Source organism: Anser anser, assembly GCF_964211835.1.
Source record: "Anser anser genome assembly, chromosome: 1".
Taxonomy (NCBI): Eukaryota; Metazoa; Chordata; class Aves; order Anseriformes; family Anatidae; genus Anser; species Anser anser.
Genome location: NC_139720.1, coordinates 111,580,528 through 111,608,460, shown reverse-complemented (window position 1 = coordinate 111,608,460; position 27,933 = coordinate 111,580,528). Strand labels below are relative to the sequence as shown.

Here is a 27,933-nt window from a genome sequence, read left to right as displayed (position 1 = left end):
CATTCGAGAAGTCCTATTGCCTAGTTCCTGATAATGAAGCCCTGAGAGACTGCTGCATGCTGCCTACCCAAACACTAGTTAATTTTGAAAACTTGACTTAAATTGTATAGTGAGCAATCTGGGCCCACTGTGGACTAGTCCCCCTCTTCTAATCTCGTCCTTCAGTTGGTATTGACTCTTGTAACTAAAATGGTATTTATAAAAGCGTGGCTAATTAAATGGGGTTGAAAGTTTTTACTTATTGTTTTTAAATAAAAGTCCTCAATAATGCTCCAGTAAGGCTGAGACTAGCTGAAGATGGTGTGTTTCATAAATCCTCTGGTACTTCAGACAGAGATTAAGTAATTTTTACTCTTGAATTAGGAAAGTGTGTCATCAGACAAAAAGCTCCAAATGCTTAAGATCATGCTGAAATAGTCATTTTGTTTGTTCAGCTGTACATATCACTGTAGGTCTGAGCTCACTGCCTATCTATCTTATAAAGGCACTCTACTTTAAACTGCTTATCTTTTCTGAGCATATGCTTTAATACTCCTGAGTGGGAAGGGAAGGGAAGTGGTCATATATCCCTGTCTGAAGTATGCATTTGCAGGGGAGAGTAATCCATGTGCCGAACAGTCATATACACATCAATGCTCTTGGGTTAAGGAATAAGTTCAACTAGGAAATAGTTTAGCTCCAAGTCTCTGCTTACCACATGCAAACTGAACATTTTCCATGCTTATTACACACTGGGATTTGATCAGGCACTCATGTGGAGGGCAGAGGACACGCCTTTACCCAGGCACTCCCCCCCTGCCTAATGCCTGCCTCCAAAGCAGAAGGCATGCAGAGCTTCTCAGAGACACGGGTGCCACTGTCACAACTGCAAGAAACGTTTTTTCTCTGTCACATCTTTGAAGCAGCTGAGATCTCCTCTTACTGGAAGAACTGGAAGGGGTATGTAAAGGGTGAAGAAAGGAGGAATGGGATGTATCTAACGTAGAAACCCATGGGATTTTCCTCCTAGCCCTGTATTTCTGCTATTTTTTTCCAAAGAAAAGCTGGCAGAGTATTTCTAAAATTGTTTAACAGTATTATACTGTCAATCTTTTAGTCAACAGCAGTTTCTAGATGCGTTTCATAGTGCTTTGTAAATATTTGACCTTTTTTCTATGTTTGCTTGCTTTTCTTTAAAGTCATATAGTTCCATATAATGACTCCACAGAGCCACTCCAGGAGCATTGGCATGGCTGTAGCTGTGCAAGTAGGAACAAATATGTTTAATAGGGATGACAAAAGAGAATGTTTTCTTCATTACTTTGACTTACACCTGGGGCTGGCTTCTCAGAAGCTGAAGCTGGGCCTAGACCCAGCTCCAAGCACTGGAGCAGGATGCTCGAGTTTTGTACACACCTCACAGCATGAAGGCCCTTCCCAGCGCCAGGCTCAGTGACGACCTGTTTAGCTCACTCACAGCTCAGTGGAAAAGTACTGACCAAGCACGGTGTTTAAACACTCCTAGCACGTCATTACATTCAGATGGTCTTTTAGCCGTCGGGTTTCAAGCTGAGGTGCTGGTCTCTTTGGCCCTGATCCAACCAAACACTTCAACACGTGAATAAAACCCTACCGCTGCCAATGGGTGGGAACTACTCATCGCTTCAAGTCAGGTACGTGTTTGAGAGATTTGTTTGATATGGCAACAGTGCTCCACACTAAGTGCTGTGTTGAACCAGGGCCTAAATCTAGTTTACCATGCAGTGTGCTCTTGATGTTGCTGATTAACCTACCCAGCAGCCTCGCTCACTTAGGTGTGGACTCCTTCATTTCAGAAACCATGTTCAGCACATTTAAAATGCCCCTTTCTCATGATAAAATTCCAGTGATGATTACCTTCTGGATGACAATATGTTGGTAGCTTTACGTCAGAGCACTCTGATGGTCAAACTTTGAATTAATAGTCTCTTGAATAGAAGCTACAGGATCAGGAGACCCTCACAAACATCTGAAAACACTGCATGTACAGTCATGCTTAGGAGATACACAGCTATCACAGACTGCTGATAAAAATGTGGTCCACTACTTTTGGTAAAATCTTGCCTATGTTTTCTTTCGTTTTCACGTCTCACTTTTAAAACCATGTAACTACAGCTTTGTGTCTTGCCAGGTTTCAGCCAGGTGAGGAAAGAAACTTCTTTTTATGAACTAAAGGGGAATTCTGAAACAGCTAAAGTAGCAAAGAAAACTTACTAGCATGCTTTTTTTGCTCTTTTTCCTTCAAAAATGTAATATGAATCCAAATTTTCAACAAAAAAAAATGATTGTTCAAATAAATTGTGGGCTGTGCAAGAGCCACCGATTTCATGGCTTGCAAAACAAGCCTAATATTCCAGCACAGCCACTTTGGGTCATTGAAACTTGAACTGCGTCTGGAAAATTTCCCATGCGTTAGCGTGCGCTTCCAAAGTCCAACACTTTGGATAATCAGGTTACTTAACCTGACTGAATACAGAGAGAAAAATAGAAAGACAGCATTGCATTCTCATTTTGTTGTTATTGTTATTGTATTTCAAAACGTAATTCATGAAGACCATGCTGTATGAGATTTAAGGCCTCTTAAAATTTACCAATAAATAGAAAAACATTTCTGAGCTGTTCTGTACTCTTATTTAAAGCATATTTGATTCTTAGGTTTTTTTGCTATTATATAAATCTTTTTTATATAAAGAGTCTGCAATCAATTAGTACTGGGTAATGCTTGTAAAGTAAAGCTGTTTAGGCCAGATTTCCAGGCAGGAATCAACAGAGATCAATGTAAATCCAGCTGAAGCCAACAGAAAAACTTTGGACAGATAAAGAAGTTTCTATATGACATGGAAGTATGTTGAATTCTTTTAGCTTCTCTAGGGTGCCAGAACTCACTCAGCTCAGGTGTTCATGTTAGCTGTTGTCTAACGCTTTGCTGGAAACTACACCCTTGTACAAGTCTTTCTAGTATGTTAAAAACACTGGATATCACCCTTTTAGTATTTTCACACAGATACGATCAGATGGTGAGAAATCGGTAAACCGTCCTATACCAGATAAAGTGAAGAATGAGTAGCTATAACCACTTAAACAACAAAAACTCCACTTGGAAAAATGTGATTGTATACTGAAAATATTTACTGAGGCATCTCTATCTGTCTTGCAACGGTAGTGGTAGATGTCACGTTACCCACCAGAGGGAGCTCACACAGTCAGATGTAAGAGCCTCTTCCACAGACTTAAACTAATGAGAGCTTTTCAAAGGGTCATAAGGGTCATAAATAGATTTAGGCACATTTTTAGCACATTTTAGTGCATACCTGGATGTAACTTAGTTTATCTGGGAACGTTTATGTAGTTATCTTTTCCTTGAAAGAATCCTCCTTTTTTCAAATTGTTTCACAAATTAGTGTTCACATTCTCCTTGAATGCAGATAAATTCAAAAGGAGGTATTATTTCATATGGGAGCAGTGGGCTTCTTGTCTGATTAAACACTCAACAAGGGGCTGAGCTCCCCAAATAAGCCAAACATTTAGAACTGTATTTATGAGTATGTGTATGTATGAATGTGCCAGTCTCCCATGAATATTAACGCATAGTATAGAAAATACTATAGTTTCTTAGTATAGAAAATACTGATATTTAATCAAATAAACCTATATACTGACATGAATACAGAAGGGTCTGACCATGAGACAGGTAAGGTTTTTAGCAGGCGGTGTTTTCAAAGGATGTCTTTGCTTCTGGCTACTCTTAACAATTCTGAGTGGTTGACTTACTTAAGCTGCCCAGGCACAGCAGGGGAGAGTGAGAAGCAGGAGTCAAAGGAAGAAGCAGGAGGGACTGAAGCAATCACAGGGCTGCGGAGGAAGTCTGTAGGCACAGGGCAGCCTGGGTTGCGCACCGGGATGTGCCATACGCTTGTGGAGCAGTCACAAGACAGAAGTGGGAGGTTTTTCATCACAGAACATCACATCACTGCCCCTTCGTGTGGGTAACTGCGGATCTAGTTAATAAAAGCAACAAACTCAGCTTGTGCAATAAAAGCAGTAAAGGCCGGTTAGTGGCGATGCATTTATTTCAGTTCCAAAGTGCTCTAGCTTCAGTGCAGTTTTTACAACACATAGGCTATTTATCAAGGCTATGATTTGAGTATTTTTAATGCAAATACAACCCTTGGCATGGATTCATCTGTACTAGAAGAACAGAGCCATATAATGGTTATTCCTGTTTCTTTATGAGAACCACCTACAGCGCTATAAGCATCTATACCACAGGTAGGTCAGCTGGTACTAGGCATATTAGACAAAAACATAACCCTAAATGAAGTAAATATTCCAGTATAAAATGTTTGTGTAAAAAAACCTTGGGAAGCGTCCAAACAAAAGCTTTTTAATTTTGAGCTAAGGGTAACAGTCTGTACATCCCACTGATGCCAGCCATAAAGAGCAAGCAAGCAAGAAAGCAGTTAAGGCATACAGCTCACTCACCAGTTCCTCTTCTCAGCTGTAGCTAGTTCCTTTCTGTCACTTGCAGTTCTCATATCCCTGTACTAATCCTGAGCACCCAAAAGATAGCCTTGCCTCTCGCCACACGTTTGTTACATCAGCACACACATCCTCATTTCATTTCCCTAATTTCTGTATTAAAATTTAATATAAAATTCAGTCAAATAATTAAATCCATGGAGCAACTGTTCTCAATATTCCTAAGCAGTTCAGAGAAAGAAATCATACCTCACAGCAAGCACCTGCAAGCTGGCAGAGGATCTTGTTGTCGTGTACCAGCACCAAGCCACAAAACATTGTATGATTGTAACTTTTGGAAACCGTATGAAGGATGCAGCAATCATCAGACCACGTCATGAGACCACCAGTCAACCGGATCTGAGCTCTAGACTGATGCTGCTTGCTCAGGAAGGGGTAAAGAGGATGGGGGAATTAAAGGAACTGAGGTTTAGAAGAGGGAACTGGTGACTGACGTGTAGAAATGCTGAGTGACTCATGCTAAATCTTGTGCTTTCTACAGCTTGAACCACTGGACTGTGCAGTCTAGAAAGCCTGGGATGAGTTATTGTGTGAATGATTGCCATCTTTCATGCATACGGCTATGACTAATGCAAGGCACTCTTTGTGAGGAACACTGAAGAACCTGTAGGTGGCTGATACTAGTCCAAGCAAGGTAGATCGTCAAGAAGACAGTCAATAGTTTCATCATGGATGTTGCAAGGATGTTCATCAGTGTATTATCCGTGGGTCTCCCGCATTACTTTTCCTACATTGTGCCGTGATAAGATAAATTAATTTTCCTTGTATGCCCCCTCCCACCCTCTTCTTTCAGGTGGAACTGAGGCACACACAGATAAAAATACAAGAGGTGCATTAATGGGGCCTGTTCAGAGATACGCAAAGTATCACAGCCTGGAGTATTTAGAGCACCTTAGATGCACTGTGGTGCATCACGGAGCACTTTAAGTATTGAAAGCACAACTTCTGCATACTTCACAGCAGGTATTAATGCTCATTGATTTGGGAAATCAGAGCTTGATGCCAATTTGGCATCTTCTCCCCTCTTCTCTGTGTATATATGTGCAAGGATACTCTAACAGGAGGGAGAAGACCCTCAGGGCTGTGGGTGTGCACATGTAGAAGTATGTGCATGGGAGAGAAAAGCCCTGCCATAATGGGTTCTGCCAGTTTTCCTGATAATCCTGCTGGCCAGGGACAGTGGTCCTCCTGCTATGTCTCTGCCTGAAGCAAACCTCCTTTCCCCGCAGTCCTCTTCTATCAGTGCACAACTTGGTGCTGCCAAAATGACAGCACCACTGACATCTGTGTGCTGCCATCCTGAGCTCTGAGCAAGCAAAGAATGTTAGGTAGGGAAAAACGAGCCATGTGTCATGCTCACAAAAGCCTAGGTGGCAATAAAGCCTTTGGGGCGAGGGAGGTGACACATTTCCAAAGATGATTAATTCGCAATAACAGCTGGAATGAAGATAACTGTGGAAAGGGAAATGTTAAAAAAAAAATATCAAGCCGCCAAACTCAAAAAAGCAGGTTCTTATCTTCCAGACTTTTCAAATGCAGAATTACCCTAGAATTTGGCTGTTTCAAGGCTGCATGAGTCATATCCTTGCTAACTGGAATACTTAAATTAAGCTTGTTCAGCATTTGTTACGATGGAAGGAAGTTAGTAATAATAGGAAATAGCACAGGTCTTGTTTTTTTAAATTCATTTACTTCACTGTTTTCTTAAGCGGTCTGAAGCAAATGCATTTGCCATTGTAGTGGCACGGTTACATTTGCTAACCTGAATAACAGCAAGAAATGTACTTTCTCTGTGTAACAGACTGCATCTGTATAGCTTTAGACATTTAGAAACTCCTGCTGCCGTCTGAGACATGGCTTTTCCCTGCGTTCTGGCCATGGGTGAATCGTGAGCGCAGGCTTCAGATGCTCTGCTGGTTTGCTTGAACACGACTGCAGTTGTCCCAGGCTGCAGTCAGACGTTACAAAACTGAAGGTTTCATTGGCAGCTGAACTCAAAAGCTGAAATTGGCTTCTACGGTCCTGGGTGAAATATGACATAAACACATCTCTGAAATAACCGTGTATAATGCTTTTTTACAGTGCTATACTTACAAAGGACCTAGTTAGCAGAGTAATTTAAGGTCTATCCTTAAATAACAGAAGGACACAAATCATATTATCTTTTGGAAAATACAGTATAAATATGACAAGCGAAGTTTTTCTTTAAAAAACACCTAATTTTTAGCTATTAGGTCAGCAAAGCTACGGAGTTCAAAGCAGTATCTAGAGAAAAATTCTTCATGTCAGAACTGGGGATGTATTGAATATGAAAGTATGTATCTTTATTATGCTCTTGATAAAAAAAAAAATCAGTATGTGAATGCTAAATACCGTAGTAACTTCTCAGGAGGCTGTTCTGCTCATTTTAACACCTAGCAATATTTGAATGATTTTCTGGATTATGCTGACTGTTCTGCACTTTAATTTAGTTGCCTATGAATATTTTTGGAAAATTCTAGTTTTATACTCTCTTCTCTTTAAATCACATTTCCCCTGCTATTTTTATTTTTTTAATTTTATTTTTTTTTCATTCGATATTTCGATTTTCCATTCTTGGTACTTCTATTTTAGTTCTACCCATTTAAATTGTGATGAAATTTCTCTGGGTCACTACTATCAGGCATATAAGCATCCATGCTGGCATGCAAATACATTGATACAAAACACTTATTTTTTACTTCAACCATAGCTAAAAGTAGGAGGAAAAATTGACTGCAAATAGCCACAATCCAGTTTTAATACAGATCTCTGAATTAATTTAGTTTGGGATGTTTTGAAGGTTCCATATTTACCCATGCTGGTAACTGGACCATGCCACAGATTTGGTGTCTGTGCACCTGTAAACATTTCCTGATGACTTCCTTCTGCTGTCTGATCCATCTGTATACAAAGCCAGTCTGTTAATGAAATAATTGTACGTGTAGTTTTCACCAAATTCACTGAAATCACCACGCAGACCAGCTGACATTCAAAGCTAGATAGAGCAATCTGTGACTAAATCCACAAAATAATTTTGACAATGATTATCCTGTTGTTCAAAACATATAAATCCAGCCAAAGAGACTACATCCCAGATTCCACAGCCTGCTGTGCTCAAAGCAAAACCCTGAAGTCCACACAAGGTATGTTTGCCATCAGCAAGGCTTTTCCAGCATTCCCAGGCTTAACATCCCAAGTGTTTTTTATACATTATGGTGGTGTTGTTTTTCCCTCTCTCTAGCTCTCACAAGATAGAGTTCAGACTAGGCCCAGACTAGGGGCACACCGCAGGGAGTGGGCACAGAGAAGCGAAGAGGCAGCTTTGTGCTCTTTGGTCTCCTCTGCTGCCAGAGTTACTGTTGGTGCCAAAGGACTGCCCCAGGAGTTGTTTGGATTAACCTAAAATCACATTTTTTATAAGGCATTAGTGATAATAATCAAAGCTAAAGTTATGGCGGAAATCTTAAGTGTGTAGTTTTCCATTACTAAGACTTTTTAGTACTAATGAGAAATCAAGTTTGTATTGAATTCCAACCACACGAAGATGTATCTGTCAAGCAGAGTTAAAAATACAGGGTGGATTAAGAACATTCAGAACATAAAATGGCTTTTCTAGATATGCTTTTAATGAAAAAAATACTGTATGAATAGAAATGGAAGTATAACAAAGAATTTCAATTGATTTAGGGAAATACGGGGATAAATAGAGCAAGTAAAACAAACATTTTAATTCCAGGTTGTTAGGATATCACCAAACTCCCGTCCCTACTTACAGCCACTTATGTTTCAAAATATAACCAGGAATTAAGAACAAAATACCCTCATGGTACTTTTAGTGACATATTCTCAGTTAAAGCTATGACGGTAGCAGTCATACATTAATTTTTCATTTCTCTCATGGCAAAAAGCACAATAAAAAGACTCTCAGGCTATTTTATGCCTGAGGAAGGAAAGCGTGATCTCATCTGTTTCCTTTCAATTTCATAACTTGCAAACGATTATTGGCAGTACACTCACTTCATAAATAGTAATTGGGTTACTTCAATTTTAATGTGCAATTTCTCAGATTTTATACAACATTGTAAAGCTGAGAAGGGATAATAAAGTATAGTTTTTACCCACGAGGAGATCCATTTTAAGATAACTTCCAAACACTTTAGGCATGAGGAAAATAATTAAAAAAATCTTGACCAAACTAAAATTAACATACATGTATTCCATATATTAACATTGTCCCTGCTGTATGCCTTAGTATGGTCCAAATTCCCAACACAGAGACTATTTATATCATTTTCTAGTGTGTCCATATCTTCTTAAATTGGAAGAAATATGTTTAGAAAAGAAACCTGATCTACCAGAACATATAATGGGGATAGATTAACTTCAATTATGTTACTTGAAATAAAATATCCATTATATAATGGATGAAATATCCATTATATTAAGCTACTGGCTGGCAAGCATTAAATCAAATATAGACTTCTACATACTCTGTATCTGTAGTGAAGTATTATAACATATTAAACAGACCTTTATTTTAAAATCTCCTTCCAGCACAGGACCAATCCTGTATTAACTGCCTCACATAAGCCAGTTGTGAGTTAGGAGGATCCCTGTCTCTTTTGGTACTGTATTCTGAGCTTTTCCAGCTGCTCTACGCACTGCGTCTGGGCCAGCTTCAGCGTTCGGTTCTCCTCCGTCAGTTCTGCGTACTCCTTCGCCAGCTGAGCAGCATCCATGCTTTCTTTTTCCACTTGTTCCAGCCTGGCAATCAGCTCCTTTCTGACAAGAACAAACAAACAAACCAACCAACCACAAAGATTAAAAGTGGCAGTAAGCAAATATATATTGTCATGGGCTGTAGTCTGTTGATATGGTGTTACCTGAGCTGTTGTGAAATACAGGCCTAGAAAACTGATCTGTTATTGCTATCCTTTCTTCTTTAAAAGATGAACCTGCCAAAATCTCCGACAGGTCTGTTATTCAGTGACCAAACCTGCAAAATGCAGATGGTCTTCGAGTCAGTATCTCTAACTTCAGTCAGAGCTGGTCTTGCAGCTTACTGAAGAAAATCAGCTTCCCTTCAGACCATACGCTAGTATTTTGCTTGCAGAAGAAGAACATTTTTTTTCTCTTAATACTGAATATATTTGAAAGTGAGCAAGGGTTTTTGTTGTTGTTGTTCAGTTGGTTAGCATTATGAGTATTTTCTGTGAAGTATGACTGGTTTTGATTCCTCTTCTACAAAGAAAAAAAATATTCTGGTAAATGCTAGGCACATGAACCCAAATCCTACATATTGTGTCCGTAATGTTTTTATTCTCAGATCTTAGTCCTTCTGCTGCGGAACAGTCATCCAACTGCAAACCTGACCCCTCCTGGTCTTTTTAAGAGCAGACACTTGAGGATTCAAGCTGTTGCTTCTTCCTGGAGTGAGTCCCCCAGTGCCCTGTATTCCCAGGGCTGGCCAGGAGCCGGAGCCCCCTGTAGAGTATCAGCTGGAATTCCCTCAGCAGGAGTTGAGATAAAAGAGGCCTTAAAACAAAACACACTGAATGCATGGGGTATCTAATCGCTCTCCACTTAGTTAACCGGCAGACTAGCCTGGTCTCTGCTTTATTTCCCTTTGAGTCAAATCATTTCTTCACCCCTGCTACAGGAAGCCTCTTCTAAAGGGTTCTTAGCTCGTTTGATCACTCTATCTCAGAGATTAGTTAATCTTTTAACTGTTTGTAGCCCTGTGACTTTACTTCTCAGTCATGTCAAAATAATGCTGGTAGATCATCTGTGGGAAGACGTAATGCCTTCAAAGTGGGTAGCTTGTTCTGCACTTGCAGGAGCGCCCCTGGCAAGATGGACCAGTGCTTTCATATAGGAAATTCTTACAGATAAGGAATTCTGTCTCCGCAGGTCAGAGTACTTGCAAAAGGATAATGTTTCAGTATTTGCTGAGCACTCGCATTACTTGTACCTGCAAAATTACCACTTCCAGCAGCAAAACTTAAAGCACCTGGGTTTTGAAACAGAGTTCTCCTATCTGGCCTTTTTTGAGATTAATCTAATCTTCAGTTTTGAGAGATAGCACGGTTTACCCATGGCTTAGCTGACTGCAGTCACAGTTACTGCAGTTCAAGGAGTCACAAAAGACACCTGGCACGCTCATTTCTCCCAGCTGTGCTTCTCATATAAAAAAGAAATAGGGAACAGTTAGCAGCCATTACAGCAATTTAAATCATCCAAAAGTTGCAATATATTGAAGGCCTCCTGTAGCTAAATGTCAGCTTTGTTTTATGTCACTGGTGTAATGCATATCAGCTATACTGTAGCAAAGTCTCTTCTGCTTCCTTTCACCAGATATAAAACATACCTGATAAGCTCTTCAAGAGAAAATGTTAAGGGTCTATTTTTCTTCAGCAGAATTCTGTTAACATTTGGCATAATATAGCCTTAATTTTTCTTAAAGCAGCAAGCCATTAACAGATTCATTTCTCTTTGCTTAGACCATGCTAGATCAGTTTTCATATTGGCCAAGATGAACTAATCATGCTAGAAAATGTGATATTCCAGCTCCTATTAATGGGACTATCAACCACAAAGGACTAATTGCAAGTATGCTTTAGAGAGTAAGAAACATATTTAAGGATGGTGAGATTTTACTAGTCTAACAGCCTCAATCAAGTTCAGCCTTTTGGGCTTCTTCTAGATGGTTTTTGTCTCTTTGGACTGAAAGAGAGCTTCAGCAGTATTTCTTTGCAATTATTCTACTTGTACAATGTTGGACGGATGGATTAAATGAAACTTTTCCAAACTACAGTCTGTTGACTAAGAAGTCCTCCAAACACATTTATTTGTAATAATTCTTACTTTTCTTACATTTACAAGGTTCTTAAAGGGAGATGCAGTGAACACACTAATAAGCAGTCAGCATCTTAAGAGCAGGTAAACCTTTTCCAGGAGGAATTTTAGTACTTGTGGGAGAAAGGTACTGTCTACTCTACTTGGACTTGAGCCAGGCAGACAGCGTGCAAACTCAGACAGCTCTATTAATGAATGTCATTCTTGATTTGATAAGATGAGGCTACGTGCAAGTATGGTTTTCATGCTGCCCTCTAATAAACCTAAAGCAGTGCAGGTGGCTTTTTTTTTTCCTTCTTATTTCTTCCTGGGATTAAGCTTTGCTGTTAAAGAAAGCAAACAAGAGCTAAGATCAAAGTATCCTAATTTCTGTAGTCCACTCTCTAGGACCTCCCTGCCAGAATGCAGTTTCCTTGCACTGAGGTAGTAAAATTGCCGTGTTCTGAGTCAGCAGAACCTACTTATTCCCTTCCCATCAGGATCAACACCTGTTTACAGGGTAGGGTGATGTTTCAGGCAAATACTGCCAGCCTGCCACAGAGATCTAAAATTAGAGTACCAGGGAATTGCTAAATGTTATGAATGGTGTGGTTTACGAAGCTCACAAAAGGATGAGGACAGTAACTAACATTTGCTTCTGATCTAATCCAGGATTTGAACTTAGCTCTCAGAGGTTAAAGAACATCATACTAAGCTCTTGCACCATCTAGCCTTTGTTATGGATGCCTAATAAATAGATCTGGCATTGTGTAATCTGTGTTTGTTGTTAATGGTTACCCTGTATTTAAATATTAACAGCATTGATAAGGTATTTTCTAAAATGGTGCTGGGGTACTCGAAGCTTTGAGACAATCTGTAACATGCACTTTAAGTGTTCTTTTTTGGGGAGGGGTTGGGGTGAGAAGGGAAGACCAGTGTGATTTGCATCACGAATCAATAAACCACAAGCCATACCAGACCAGGAAAACAAACAAACAAACAAACAAACAAAACCATCATGGTCTTAGGGAAATTGTTCTCTTGTCCTGGCCTTAATGACTGCCCTTGCAGAGAACAGAATTACTTTACAGTAATACTCACAACAAATAAATACCAAGAAAAGTGTCAGATAAGGCAAATATACTTAATTCCAGATAACTCTATTTGGAGATGAACTGGACTCACGGCAAACAGCTTCCACAGTGCAAAGAGCTGCCTTTGTCTTTACCTGGTTGTGAGCAACATATTCAGGATCATGAACCTGTGGTACTACACACTTCTTCCTAGCTGACGTGTCTGTGTCCTGGTGGCCATAAGGTCATTTACTCTTCCCATATTTGACTTTCATGTCAGGAGGAATCATGAGATTCCCGTCAGGTAACTGCTGACTGAGGAGACTGCCCTTGTGTGTTCAAAGTCTGGTAACTAATTTTTTAAAAACTGAGATAGCCTACTTTAATGTAAATAAAACCATTCCTCAGATGCCAGCACATAAAGGTGTGTAAGTATTCACTACTACAACAGGGCATGTAGAGGTTTCTCTTTGTATTTGAGAAGATGTTATTTCTACTGATTTGGCAAGTTAACAGGTATTTTGGATATGTTTGAGCTGATGAAAAATCAGGCCTAGAATGGAAAAATTAGTCGGATAAAAAGTTGCCTTTATGACTTACACCAGTCTTTTTCTGCAGTACCTGAAAGCCTGAAGACTACTTGTCTCAACAGTGTAGTGACTCTCCAGAAAGTGTGCTTGGAGGAGCCACTTGGGCTTGAGACCTTACAAAAACTCCTTGGGTGATGAGTGCATGCTAAAGCATATGGAAGTATCCCACAAGATTAAGTGGACATCTCCACTGCATGACTACTGCAACACATGTAAAGGAAGGAAAAGCAATCATCTCCATGGCAAAGAAAAAGAGCAATCCTAAACCAGGTGGTGGTCAAGTGATATTTTCTGGAGAGTTATATTAGAATTGTCTGGGGGAGGAAAAAGAGAAAACCAGCCAGAGCTAAGAATATAAGATATAGCTAGCAACCATGGCAACTCTAATATTTAACTACATAATCCAGGGTCATTATCTAGTAATAGCAATATAACAAGTGCTCAAAATAACCAGCCATCCCATCCCTTTCACCCAAACTTAGATACCCAAAAACATCTGTTATGGAAATACATGTGTGTTTCTGGAACATAAATTAAATAACATTCTGTGACCTAAATGTAGTGTGTTCTCGCTCCCACACCCTTTTCTTTCTTTTCGATCATGTCTCCCATTCCAGACTGATTTTGTCCCTTCTAATACATATTGCTGGCATAAATGGCATAACTGGGAAGAGTTTGAGTGAAGACTGCAACCAGAGCTATGATGATTTATATTAGCAAAAAAAATCTACCCGATGTTCTCTTAAATTCCTTCAATTTCTTGCTTCCTTTTATTTGTCTTTTTCCTAACTTTTTTCCCTTCTCATTTGCTTTGCCCCATGAGTTTCCCTTTTTATGAACATACAACTTCCCCTTCTCTTTTACATTTCCCATTTCCATGTAAAATAATTGTCATCTTCCCTCCCACTCAACCTAGTACACTCTCTTGCAACCTGCATTGCACACAACAGAAAGGGACAAATAAGCTCTGTTCTTGCTCTGAAGAAAAGCAACCTCTGTCATTTCACACCACTGATTTTCCATACTCCAGCCATACATAATTTACACACCACAGTGTGAGACAAGTTAAACTAAGAAGAACTGAAAACCTTTGAAATTTTTAAAAAGAGTAAATATTTTTTGACTATTTTATAACAATGTTATTCACCTTTCTAGTTCTTAAGGACTCCTCCTTTAGAAATACACCTGTGTTTATTACTTCATATATATAAGGTTAAATTGAACTTTGCAGGTGGGAAAAAAATTGTATGAAGCAAAATGAATACTATTCTTTTTTACTATTATTTTCTCTTGTTTGTTTTACTAAACATGTCCAATACTTCTATAGATATTTATTTCAGGTTAACTTAAAATAATTTATTTCCCCTAGCTACCGAATTTTTCTCCATTTTTAGTCAATTTTCGGCTTTGTTCCTGATAATCATCATCTTCAATATTCTGTGTGCCCAGTGTACTACACTGTACCACAGGTGCAGATGTACCTGTGTATCTGTACCACAGGTGCAGATGCTGCAGATGCTGCCAGGTGGGACTTGACATTTGAATTTCAAAGGTGCGTTGACTTGTGGGGAAGAAGTTCAAAACACTGGCAGGGCTATCATCCAACAGCACTTCTTGTTGTCTTTGGTAAAAATGTAAGCCGAAGAACACTGCACAAATTACTTGTTCACATTAAAAAGCACAAAACTCTACTTCTGTCCATTTTATCAAATTAATATTTAAAAGAAATAGACAACAGTAACAGATAGCAGATCTGTTAGGCAATTGTGCATCTGCATTTCCATACCATTAAATTTAAGTAGATCAAGACACCTGTAACAGTTCCTAATCTGCTCAAATTTCAGAAAGCTGCAGACAACTCCACATTTTCACTTTGATTATAACTGCTTTTGAGTCTAAAAGCTGTGCATCACAGCAAACTTCTTTTAGAAAAGACAAATCATCTTCCTCTCTTGAGAGAGAGAAATAGTCAATATGCATCTCACCCCAGATGTCATGATCCACTCTCCACCTCTTTAATTCAGCATATGCTAACCCATAAACTTCTTTTAACTTTCAAAGTGTTACTGTTGAGTATGTTTTTAGATAGAAGTAAGTGATCGTTAGACCAAAAACCTCATTTATGTTTTGCTTACTTCTACACCTCCACACTTGTACCTCCTTTCTACCTAGTTTTATACAAAAATCAAGATAAATTTATTTAGGTCATGTATGCTTACATGTGTGTAGAGGTCTATGTGTCCTAGTAACTTTCTAATCCACTTTCTGATTTTAACCAAACTTTACAGGGCGAAGAAATCCCAGTTTCTGGAAGGTTTAAAACAAACAATCCTCTCTGCTACAGAAAAAACCTACTGCAACAGAAAAGACAGACACCCCAAAGAGGGAAGGCAGTATGATGAGCCCTCCTCCAAAACACTACAAAATAGACAATCTACGTGAAGGGAGGGACTCCACAGATAATTCCCTGGAGAAAGAAGTTTCAGTTGGCAGTTGCAGCTTTTTAAACCTCAAAATCAAATAACCACAATGCACCAATCTTTAGAAAAGTAAGCATCTTCAATTCTAGTGCTTGTAGGACTACTTCTGATTAAAGGATCTGGGAGGTCATGACAGGTGATGCACTGACACCTTTCATGTCTAGGCACTTCACAGCTACACAGCACATGAACATCTAAGCCACAAATATGTAACGAGGAGGCACGTAACAAAGGACAATAATAGAATTCTATTTGTTGCCTTATTCAGCTGCTGTTGCATTAACATATTTACTGGGGCATGAAATCTTCTGTCCACAAAACAGGTTTAGCAAAGGTAGGAATAGTGGAAACTTCCTCACGTTGTTCCACTGTTGACATCCACTGGTGGAATGAAGGAAAATGCCAACTTGAAGCTCCTTAATTCATCCAGAATGACCACTGCTGAGAGTCTGATTTCTGGTCTCGGAGGTTGATTAGGATAGTTTTTGAGTTCAGGTAAACAATTTTGTGCATATATCTGCTGTTCCCAAGGAGCAAAATATTTCTAATTCAGCTAGTACCACAGATTGTATAGATATATAAAAATGCATTCAAATAGTGTTTGAGTGTTTCTCTTCCGTACATAGTTACGGGCTATATTCCTTCTCTCACCATACACTACACCAATCACAGAAACTTAATGTGGCATTTGGAAGAATGATTGTGTGTCTTTATCTTCCCAAGAAGCCTCAGAGATCCACACTGAGGTAATTCTTCTTGAGTAATGCCACACTTCTTCAAGTCACCTTCAATGTGAATATAAAAATAAAAAAGCATTTGAAGGAGAAAGTTAGCAGTAACTGTTATTGCTTGGGGTTGGTTGTCTGGTAAAAGCTTTCACTGCTCACCTTCTTTCCTCTCTCTGTCAGAATTCCTTTGTCAGATGTCTTGTGGAAAGAGTCACAGAAAGCACTTTGCCATTAAATAGTCATGTGAAGACTAGGGGTGTGAATATAGGTCATAGACACAAAAAAAAAAAAAAAGGAAAAAGCCTCCCTACAGCTTAGGCACTTTGGATATGAACACCTAAAATGTGAATGTACATAAAGAAGATGCACAAAAAAAGTTTACTAATATTGTCAAGTTACCTACACCAAACTGAGGATTCATTATGCTTTTCAGTAAAACTTATAAAGTTACACCGAAAAAAAATCCCTAGAACTCTAAAGGGGACTTGTACCAGATGAACCAGACTGTTATGTGATAAAGTGTCCTAATACTGGCAGTGAAGGTTTTAAGAGACATCTGTAAAACTGAGGGCCCAAAGCGATGACAGCTCGGTGTCCTTTGTGTTCCCAGTTCATCCTAAGGACCAAGGGCCTAACCGTTGTGCTGTATAGTGACTGCTGGGCAGAGGAATAAGGTAACGAAATATCACCTGCACGCTTAGAACAGGATTTTACAAGGAGAATATACAGCAGTAAATACTTTGGGGAAGTTACTCACTTTCTTTCTTCCAGCAGAGCAATTTCTTTCTTCACCTCATGGTACTCTTCTGCTATTTTGCAGTGCTGTTTGTACACCTGCATAGATTCTGTAGAGTCATGACAAGGAGGCAGAGGCTTTATGAACAGAAGAAGAAAAAAACATATGTATACTGCTTTTGAATTAAATATTCAAAATAAACACATATTTTGAAAGATACAATCCTTATCTTCATCCCTGTGAGGGTACTTTGAGAAAAAGTTTTTGGCCCTAGCTGCAGTGTTGAAAATACTCCTAGGGATGGCCTTTCACGGAAGGCAAGAAAACACTTTTCTGCATAAGAACATGCATAAGCCTTCAAACCTTGTTAGGATTTTCACAACTTTCCTTTACAACTTTGCAAAGTATCACTAAAGAGTGTTCAAAGAAAGATTTCTCCTTACCTCCCCCCTTTTCAGCTATAGAGATATAGGAATGCTAAAGTTGATGCATTGTTCATACCCACAAAATATGTGAACATATTTTCACTGCAGAGACGACAGCACTGAACAGAAGGGTAATTTGTGCACAAACTAGCATTTATTCTCCAATTCTACGACTTTAAAAGAAAATATATGGAAAGCTATTGAGTAAACACTCTTATTCACAGATGCAAGGCTTCCTCCAGCTTATTACTAAAATGAACAGGACCATGAACTGAGACACTGGGGCTGATTCTGCTGGACTCAGAAGGAGTTTCACAGCTCACTCTGGTGAAGCCAAGATTTCACAGTGTTTTGTAACCCAAAAATGCCTCAGTCTCTAAGTAGTCTGCTCAAGATTGCATCCAGTTTCTCCACATCACTATTTTCTGTAGAAGAAGGGGATATACTTGCCAGAAATGTCCTGAGAGTAATACCAGTTATATTTGCAAAGTGTTTTGAATTTCCATGAGAGATGCATGTGAGATTGAGAGTTGAAGGATGAAAGCAATTAAAAACAAAAATTATACAGAAAATCAGATTTAAAAGACACAGGGATGGTAAAAGCCTCCTAACCTGAATACCTACATTATTACACTTTTTTTTTTTTTCATTGCACACTGGAGTTAATAAGTATGGGAAATAAATCCACTCTATCCTGGGAATGCTCATATGAATTTCAACTAAAATCTTGAAAATACAGTGTGGTTAAATGTCAGTGCTTTTTATTCCTTAAAAAGAATACAACTTAATTTGGGCCTTAGGCTTGACTGTCACATTTTGACCATAACACTTACAGGAAGTGTAGTATTTTTAAGTTATTAGCCATGAATCAATTGACTGTAAATGAACTCCAAATAGCATGCTTGAGCCACCTGTTTGAAGTAAAAGGAAGCACTTAAAATAGTTCCTTTACTGTCCAGTTAAAGAAATACAATTGCTTTTCACAATGTAAGTAGATTTTTATTGCTTGTTTTCCTACTTTGACTCTTATTTGTAGCATAATATTCCTTCAATTGCATTGTTAGAAAAATAAAAGCACAAGTCTTCAAACATTTCCTATTTATGATCTTCTAATCTTTTCTTTTAGCTACACTGGAAATTTAGATTTTATCAAGCGTATTCACAGACAAAGATTAAAAATGTTTTTATCCTAGGGGCAGGGTAAGCTGGCTTCAGATGTACACTAGTGCACAGATGTGACTAATGTATGGACCTCTGCAAGTATTTGTAGATGGTATGCAGTTCCTCATCGAAATTTTAAAACGGATACTCATTTTCCATGTTATAAATGTAAGAAATGCTGCAGCAGAACTGTTTCATGGCACAGTTCTGAGCTCAGAGAATTTGGGACCCCAGGGAAAGTGCAGTCCATTACTTGGCGAATCTGGGCTTTTAATTGCATTTCGATGTGGATGAGCAATAGCACCATTCATATAGTCACCTAAATAATAAGCACAAATTTAACAAGACAGAATATAGAAGTCTCAGTGCTCTAATCCAAGAATGCAAGGGTGAGCCAAAGTAGTATCTCTGGTATCTACCAGAGATCAGCAAACAACAAATGCATCATAATAAAACAATTTTAAACAGTTCCCAGGGGGAAAGTCCCCAAACACTGATATTCCTATTAAAAAAAACCTGCTTTTGCTTCCAACTTAGTTTCCGCAAATCTAGCTGGTTGAAACCAGTTTAAAAATTAAAGCAGCATTCAGTTTCTATATTCCAGCTTCCCACTCAAAAGATATATTTAGAGAGCTAAAAATTATCTAGTCATGCTGAGACTTAGTATCTAATTCCCACTTAGAACCAGTTGCTGGCTTTCAAACCCCTTCCTACCATTGTTTTCTCTTCAGCGTCATTTTTTCTTACATTGATATTTTATCACTCAAAATAAACTGACAACAAAATATACACCAGTTTATTAGTATTCTGCTCATACAATTCTGTTTCAATCTTGATGAATGCTATTAAGCACTTAATTGTGAAAAGCTACCTATTTAATGCTTAAAAGTTAAGCCAGAATGTAAAAATTACTGTAAAAATGTACATTTGATTGTGTTTTTGTACAACTGGATATTTTGGTTTGCACTTTGTAAAACTGACATTTCTAAGAATGGTTTCGGAGATAGTGCCAACAGTTTCTATGAGTAATTTCTGGCCAGTAGTATATGAAACACAGACTTATGCATTTGTTGTTTATCAAACAGCTCTACTATAATCACAAGAGACATGGGGAGGTAGAACAGTCTAGCCAGTTTTTTGCTCCCCAACAGGAAATGTAAGCCAACTCATAAGCATAGGGAAATTATTTTAGCCATGTCTAAGAGCCTACTTTTTTGACATAAACAACGGTACAGAGAATTAATAATGCATCTGCTCCCATCAACAGAAGCATTTTCAGAAGATGGCAGGGCAAACTCCTGAAAAACAACTGCCGAAAGAGGCAAAGCTTACTTGTACTTCAATAACTCCAAATTAGCAGATATTTACAGTGTTGACACATTGCCACAGAAAAGAAAACAATAACAGCAAAGTAGCAGTTACTGGACTAGCCCATACTCATCTAAACAGGACTGGGAAGAGCCTACAAAATCAATGAATCCAGACCCCTGATATCAGGAGCAAATTCTGTAATCCAAAGACTTGTCATGTTCTTAGAAATATTGGAGTCCCCTGACCCAGGTAGAAGACTGGCCCAGAGCCTCACCAAGGATTAGATGTATTTAGTTATTTATTTGTTTATTTATTTATGTCCTTTCCAGTTCAGTTTTGTGGAAGTTTACATAATTTTTTGTTGTGCTAGCACTAGCTTTCATTCAAATGTTGGCTGCCTATCTTGCCTGTTTTACCCCTGTGATGTACTTATAGAGGGCCGTCATGCAGCCAAGCTGCGTTCCTCTAATCCCTCCCAAATTAAGCTTCCTTTTCTTATTTTATCCCAGCAGTCTTCCTTTGCTGCCCATTCCACCTGGCAGGCCTTTTTTTGGACACCTGTAAGCAGGCCACATGAACCATTTCAGTCGCTACCCTGACTGCAGTCCTCTGGCAACTTGCCTGTGGCAGAGAAGCACTGGAATTCCCAGTAGAAAGCACTGCTCATCCATGAACGCTGTGTGCTCTTTTTTGGTAAGAATTCACTAGTTTACATAGGTGACAAATCACAATAGGCCTTAATTAAGTTCAATTTACAGTATGTATTTTTTTTCATTCAGAATCCAAAGCCGTACTGTAATTTCTCCTTTGTACAGCCTGAGCTGGTTACTTCATGAAGTATCTTGTCCATCTGTGATTAATATATATAAAAGCATACCTGCTATATAAGCAAAAAAAGACCCTGCCAAAGAAAGTTATATTTAATGGTAGCAGTTGCTACTTTTAATCCTGCTTATTTCGGGCTTCAGTGTCATCCACCCTCATTTTCCTCCGCTGGCAAAAAAATGCACATGCAGCATCTCTGATTCTGTTCACAAGGCTAATACAAAAGCCACAGCTTTCTGTGATCCTAGTGTCTATCCTACTATCCCTAATTTTCAACAAGGTCCTCATATTTGCCTAGTATTTTGCGGAATAACTCACTGTGACCTTGACAAGCTTTCTACAGACTCCAGGAAGTAGACACGAAGAGATTCTGTTACTGCACGTATGTATGTACATCTGTACAGGACATCTGCACCGTCTATTTGGATTTTAATTTCAAATCCAGATATGAAAGATGTTGAAAGATGTTATGCAAAGGCAGTTCGTGAAGATGTAGAAAGAGCCTGAGCTTTCTGCTTGTTTAGGGCAGGTTGAAGGAGCAGTTCTAATTACAGTCTTTGCTGGGGGTCACAAAAAAACAATTTTCAGTTTTCATTTTATTGTTTTCTTTTTTCTTGCTTTACTCACTTGACAAAGTGTTTTTTGCCATGCCATATGGATATCAGCATTCCACATCCACAGAAGTTCACAGCCAACAGTAACTTTTGTGTAGTCAGTAGTGTCACCCCACTGTTCAAAAACTTTTAAAGAGTTTATTTATTTATTTATGTATTTATTTTTGTTTGAATTTACTTTTTGGTTCTAGGCGCTTTGAAAAAAAAAATCAAGACCTGCTTCTGAAAAGGTCAAAGTTTAAAGAAAAAAGATGTGTCCTGCATTTTTGCTAGCTGAGCATGTGGACTCATCTAGAAGGCAATCTCTAGCCCAGGTGTAGAATAGTTGATCGCTTTTTGTGGATTTGGTAAATCAGACCCTGCTAAAACTTTCTGGAAAAACAGAAACTCCACTGACAATGTTTTCCATGTGGTCCATGCTCATTACATGGACTGTGCACTCTTCCATGATGGAAGGAACTGCATTATACCAAGCAAAAGTGATAGCTGCACATTGCTGGATGGAAGCAACAGAGAGTTTTGCTCTCCTTGCCTGAGAGATTTTCCATTCTTTTCCCACCTCAGTATGATGCTCGACTTTGTCAATATCTGTCTTATATAATCTAAGATCGTAGTTATCACAGCAGCATTACAGGAGACTTAGCAAGTTCATAGGCAGTCAAATCTAATTATAGAGTACCAAGGTACTCTAGGAAGTCTCCTGAAATTTAATACATTTAATACTGAGCATACTTTTTTAAAACGTTGGATATTTTTTAACTTTCTAAAATAATTTGTATGCATCTACCAACAGTCTTGTCAGGCAGCAGAAGCAATAGCTCCACTGTTCAAGTTGCAGAGTAAATGAGGCTTCTGCTAGATGCCTGTGTCACATAGAAACTGTCCCTTTCGTACTATTTTCATTGTTTCTTTTGTTTAGACATTTCCCGCTAAAGCATGAAAAACTTCCCCTTGACTTAACAAGCTGATATTATAAGTGGTTGGAGTCTCTTCTCTGCTGCATCAATTTTACAGTCATCCAACTCCATTGATTTCAGGAGATACATAATACAAAATAAGATCTAAATGCCTCTCTCAAGCTCATGATTTCATGAAAAGAGAGGATAAAGAATTACAGAGTGCCCTGTGTGCCTGTATGTGACGTGTGTTCTTCCCTATTCCCCATTCCAAACGCCTAGCTGGAGAAAAGACTTTCTTGAAGAAGAAGGAGATGAAATGAGTAAATCACAGGAAATGCTGGAGCAGGACAGACAGCATAGAGGGCTTAGATGGGGGTACTTAACACTAGGCACCTTCATCTATATTCAGTGACTTAAACAACAAGGTCCTAGATGCTGATGTATGTATCTAAATATAGACAACAACTACTAGCAGAACGCCTGTCAGAGGCCACCACCACTATGCAGCTAATCGAGGAAGCACCTTCCAAGGCCTGGTCCAACTTTGACACGAGGCAAAGGTTAATGTTTCCCAATAGCAAACTGACAAACGTAGGAGCCTACCCTCTCTTCACTACCACTACATTGCTTGCACAAGCGTGGGGGGGAACACAACACTGAAGCCCAAATAGGCAAACTGTTGCTCTTCAGTGGAAATATAATAAATTCCAGTACTGCAAACAAAAGAAACAGAAATTAAGAACTTACTAATACAAGCTTTGTTTCAGTTGAGCATCTCAGCAACCTCTTTATTTAATTTATTTATTTAATATATAAATAATAAAAAAAGACCAAACTTTTTCTGTATGTAGATTAAACTCCTCTGTTCTCATTTATAGTGCTTTTGTGTCTGGTTGACCATGCCATGAATACATTCAAAAGCATCAGTATTTTATTTAAAGAAACAAACTATAAATGAAAGGTGTGTGTCTATACAATACATATATAATACTTTTTTTTAAAGGCTTAAAAAACAAGAACAAAACTTTCAAGTTAGAGAATTTATATTATTTTCTTACAAATTACTCCTTGGAACTTTTTCCTATTAGTGGAAAATGTAACACTCAGGAAGGTAGTTGGACAAGATAACATTTTTGGTCTGAAGGTACCTAGGAACACTAGGCAGATCACTGTTATCCTTCAGAAAGCAGCTCTGACTTTCAACTAGGTTTGTCCTCTAGTAAGAGTGCTTATAGAGCATTAAGTATTTGCAGTTAGCCTCCTAGAAATACCTTTTCTCCAGCCAATCCTACCTCTACCTCTGCAAAGCTGGCACCGGTGCTTGGACAGCAGGCTTTATTACCCTGCCAGGGGGCGGCTGCGTTGAACTTTGCCCTGCCATCGGACACCAGTGCCCGGAGAGGAGGTATGGTAGGATTGTGGGAGGAAAACTGGGAACACAAGGTAATTCTGCTCAAACAGCCAAGTTGTCTGCCAGGGCCTAACATAGAAGGACAAGGGCCTGAAGCCCAAAACAGAGGTGCAAATTGCTTGGTACTCAGGCTGTGGTCTGCTGCCTGCGTGCATAAAATACTAAGGCACTGATTTTCCAAGTGGCTTAGTGAACTTACATATCTTTCAAACTGCTTTCAAAATCCAACCTGAAGATCAGCTAACTTAGGCTTTTCTTTTACAGGTTTCACAATCTTGCCAGTTTTCAAATGTAAAAAGTTAGTTGTTACCTGATGTGGTTTCTTTTAAGTGACTCTTTAGACACCTACCTTGCATTTATAGTTTGTTTCTTTAAATAAAACACTGATGCTTTTGACTGTATTTATGTCATGGTGATGAAAATCTTGTGGCTGGCTGTAGATGCGATGTTTTTATTATGAAAATATGTACCAGCATTCTTACAAATTCAAGTATTTCAGGCTGCTATGCCGCACTTGATTAAAGGGTTTGCTTACATCACACCTCATGCTGCTTTATACTAGCTAACTCTGCGATACAGAAAAGCTTGGATGGAGTGACAAGGGGCAGCACCATTCAAAACTTCTGCAGGTCCTGGTGAAGTCCATGTTGTTGTAGTTTGCTTCTGAAATATGGGAGCTACCTGTTTCAAAGCCGGAATGGTTACATTAGCATAAATTGCAACCACATACTATACAGGGCTGACACGTCCTTAGTAATTTGGATTACAGTAATTTAAAATTGTAATTAATAAGAAATTGTAACTAGGTAAATTATAACTTTATTACAGTTACAATTAGTTCAAAGCTTTAAAGCAGTTTAAACACAATATAATTACATTAAATGTTTATAACTTTAAGCCATGATCCAGATTGACGAAAACAAGGAAATTCAAGTATTCATTGTTACAGCTAAATGCTCTGTTACCTCTACACCAGCTGTGAGCCCTGTGTTGACTTAACTGTCCCTGGCTGAACATAAAGACATCTAAATATAAATATGCATGTGAGCTAGAAAAGCTAAAGGATGAAGCAGCACCACTGACTTTATACTTTCAAGTGCTTGAGTCAGATAATCCACAGAAGTTATCCTTTGAACTCCCTCAGTATTACCAAGAAGTTTTGGAAGGATAATAAAAAGCATTATCTGAATCAAAGCCTTTGATTGTTTCTTTGAATTTGTTGTCATCCTGAGATGATGAGAGTAAAGGAAGGTTCTCTTGAAAAAAAAATAAATGTTAGGTACTTAACAGGCCAAAAGGGTGTACTTTGTGGAACTGCTCTAGTGCTTGCTTAGAAAACTTTTACTGAAGGGCTATTATTTATCCAACAGATTTGAATGCTTCCAGAGGAGCAATTTCAATCTATCACAAAATTACAAGCTTAGAGCACATTATACGTTCCAGAAATGGGTCATAAGTCTTAACAAAAAATCATCACTCAGCCTGTGAAGTACCTACATCTAACACTAGCAATCTTGTTTTTATGCACCAACAGGAATGATAATCATACTTTGCTCTTTTAGAGCAGTCTTTACTCACTGATCTCAATGCTCTTTAAAAAGGAAGGTAAAAATTATTAACCTCATTTCACAGATCATCTGAGGGATGAGGCAACTTCTTCCAGATTGCACAGTGTGTCACTGACAGAGTTGGTAAAAGAATGTAGGTTACTGATGTTCATTCACTTCAGTGCTCCGGCCACAAAACAATACTGCTTTTCTCAAATGGATCCTTCTGAGGGAAGAAAATATCAGTCCCCTCTGCTGCGCTGGAAGAGCAGTGGAATAAAGAGGCCATCATATTACCCTGCTCTTTTCAGCCCTGATCTTAAATTGCTATTCACTCCTTTAATCCTTCCTAGCTATGCCTACGGATCCTGCCTCTGTTCTCAGGATTAGAGGGACAGAGCAAGAGGAGTCTCTGCCATCCTCCATTCCTTCCTCAGCCATCCTTTTGATGAGAACAGCAGGAGAGAAAGTGAAGTTCATTAAGTCAGCAGCCCTCCAGAGCTGTCTCACTCGCTGATGGGGACAGGAAGGATGACATCATTGGACACCACGGCCCGCTAATGCCTTTCTCAGTTTACACTCAGGAAACAACTGCCTTCATATTGAAATATCAGAGGAAGTCTAAATGCTCCTGGGAAACAGATGATCTGAAGTAGCTTACAAAGGCCAACAAACACTCCAGAACTGCCACAGAGGAAAGGGAAATAATCCCTGGTTACAGAACTGGCTCTGTGCCTGGACAACCATGGACTTGCCATCAACTTGCTGCCGGATCGCCCAGCGTATCAGGGCTCTGCTGTGCTATGCTGCCATCACAAGTCAGAGTGGTCACAAAAGGGTTCACCTCCGTTCTCGGGTACTGTCTGCAGGCATCTGCTAGGGCAGCACGCTAGGGTTGCTGGCTGCACAGCATGAACTAGAGTAATTCTGAGAAGTCAGTCTTGATGACTGGCCTTTGTTACCCAAGATTAGAGATAGGATGGCACTGCATACCTTTGCATTCTCTTGGGATGCTTCAGAGAGAGCTGATCATACCAACCTTAGCACAGTCTGTAGTCATAAGAGTGTAATACCTGGCTCATTCCTGCTCCCACCAAAACCACAAAAACTCCCTTCACTGCAGTGCAGTAGTACATGCTGTGTTTTGCACAGGGATTGTAAAAAAATAAAAGAGTACATGAGATTATTCAAATAGTAATTTCCCTGCAATTGGATTAAAAACATCAAATCACTTTTTCTGCAGATCTTAAAAAGACAATGTTTTCCGCTACAGAAATATACACAGCCTTATTAAATGTTAATAGGTTAGAGAAGCACCACTGAAAACTTTCATCTTAGTGTAACATCCAAAGCCTTTTAACAAAACAAATCTAGTCAACGTGAAGTAGAACTGCAGTCCAAAAAAAAAAAAAAATTACCTGCAGCTGCTGATCTAGTTCTGGAAATGCCAAAGCGAAGGAGTTTTCAGGTGCATCATCATCTAAAAGGTACACATTACATTAAAAGCCAGTATCTACCCCAAAAGGGCATTTCATATGATCTGTTCAATGTAGCTCTAAATTGCATATACTCACAATAATATCAGGATTAGGAAAACACTTCCATATAGGCTTATTTTTCTACACTTGAGATATCTTAACAGACTCATTGTAAATAAAAATGGGTGGGAAATAAAATGTTTACGTGCTGGGAAAGCGGAAAGCAGAAATCCTTTTTTTTATTATTATTATTATTGCAGTTAAAGCAGTTACAGAAGTAATACATGTGGTGACTTAATAAAAAACAATAAATTCAAGTGATCTTTCTCCCTGAGATATCCATTACAGTGCAAAATAAAGAACCCTCCACAGACAGCATCCTTACTATAAAAGAGTTCATGACTGGAATGAAAGGGAAAGATATCTTACGTATCACAGTACAATGACTTACCAGGGCTAAACCAACAATAATAGAAACCTTTCCTCCCACTATCCAAAGGCAACCACAAGAACATGCAAACCAGACTGGCAACCCTGTAATTGGAAGACCATTACCTACATTGACATGATTAGAGCACCGAAGCACCACAAACTTCTCCATACTGCAAGGGAATGCCTTTACTCTAACCTGTAGATAACACTCCTCCTGTACTAGAGTTAGTTCATTCATGACAACGAGCCAAACTGTGTTTTCATTTATTTCTTTATTTTTAGTACAGGCTTCCAGCAAAGGTGGGACAGAGTGTGCCAGTTGCGTCAGTGTTGTGGTGTGGACACCTGCCCACTAGTAGCTGGACTGAGATCAGAAATATGAATCATACTCAGTAGCATCATAGCTAGCCACTGCAATATTTCTTTCTCAGTGACTTTCACACTATCAGTTTTGCATTGGATTGTGATGACTGTTTATGTATCTTACTACAGGTTACGGGAGGTGAAGAGAAGGTTACTATTAGCTAGCTTACAGAGTTATTTGTAATGTGTCAAAATTAAACAAGGATGGATCCCACAGGAGAAAATTGCTACCATAGGTCAGATCTCGCAAACTGCTCTATGCCGGCTGACCTGTACGCTACAACAAAACCCAAACAGGATTAAAAGAACCACGTGTCAAAGCAGGATTCTGTACATTCTTAAAGAGTGCAGGCTTGGATTTCAATTATTTGACAAGCATTTGTTTTCTCTTTATCCTGCCATACAGCAAAGTAGGTTAGGGCAAACAAGTAAACTAACCCACTTTATC

The 27,933-nt window shown here is 38.9% G+C and overlaps 1 protein-coding gene and 1 long non-coding RNA gene across 10 annotated transcripts in view; one reads left to right on the top strand and one right to left on the bottom strand.

The window, feature by feature from the left end:
- Positions 1-144: 144 nt before the first annotated feature.
- Positions 145-24,343, top strand: LOC310879915. The gene is made up of 5 exons (XR_014571226.1): positions 145-939; positions 1,534-1,652; positions 13,104-13,345; positions 15,364-16,957; positions 20,426-24,343. It is a non-coding gene; the product is annotated as an uncharacterized lncRNA (long non-coding RNA).
- MAP3K7CL (MAP3K7 C-terminal like) overlaps positions 8,183-27,933 on the bottom strand; it is a 30,725-nt gene continuing 10,974 nt past the window's right edge. For 4 of the 9 annotated variants that reach the window (XM_083794846.1, XM_083794843.1, XM_083794845.1 and 1 more), the window contains 3 exons: positions 26,631-26,692; positions 17,041-17,156; positions 8,183-9,360 (listed from right to left, as the gene is read on the bottom strand). In XM_083794846.1, the coding sequence (XP_083650972.1) occupies positions 9,180-9,360; positions 17,041-17,156; positions 26,631-26,692 (359 nt within the window). In that variant the 3' untranslated portion in view covers positions 8,183-9,179. Of the gene's footprint in view, positions 9,361-17,040; positions 17,157-25,285; positions 25,311-26,630; positions 26,693-27,933 lie in introns of those variants that run through there. The other 5 variants (XM_083794847.1, XM_083794848.1, XM_083794849.1 and 2 more) reach the window with 3 other exon arrangements.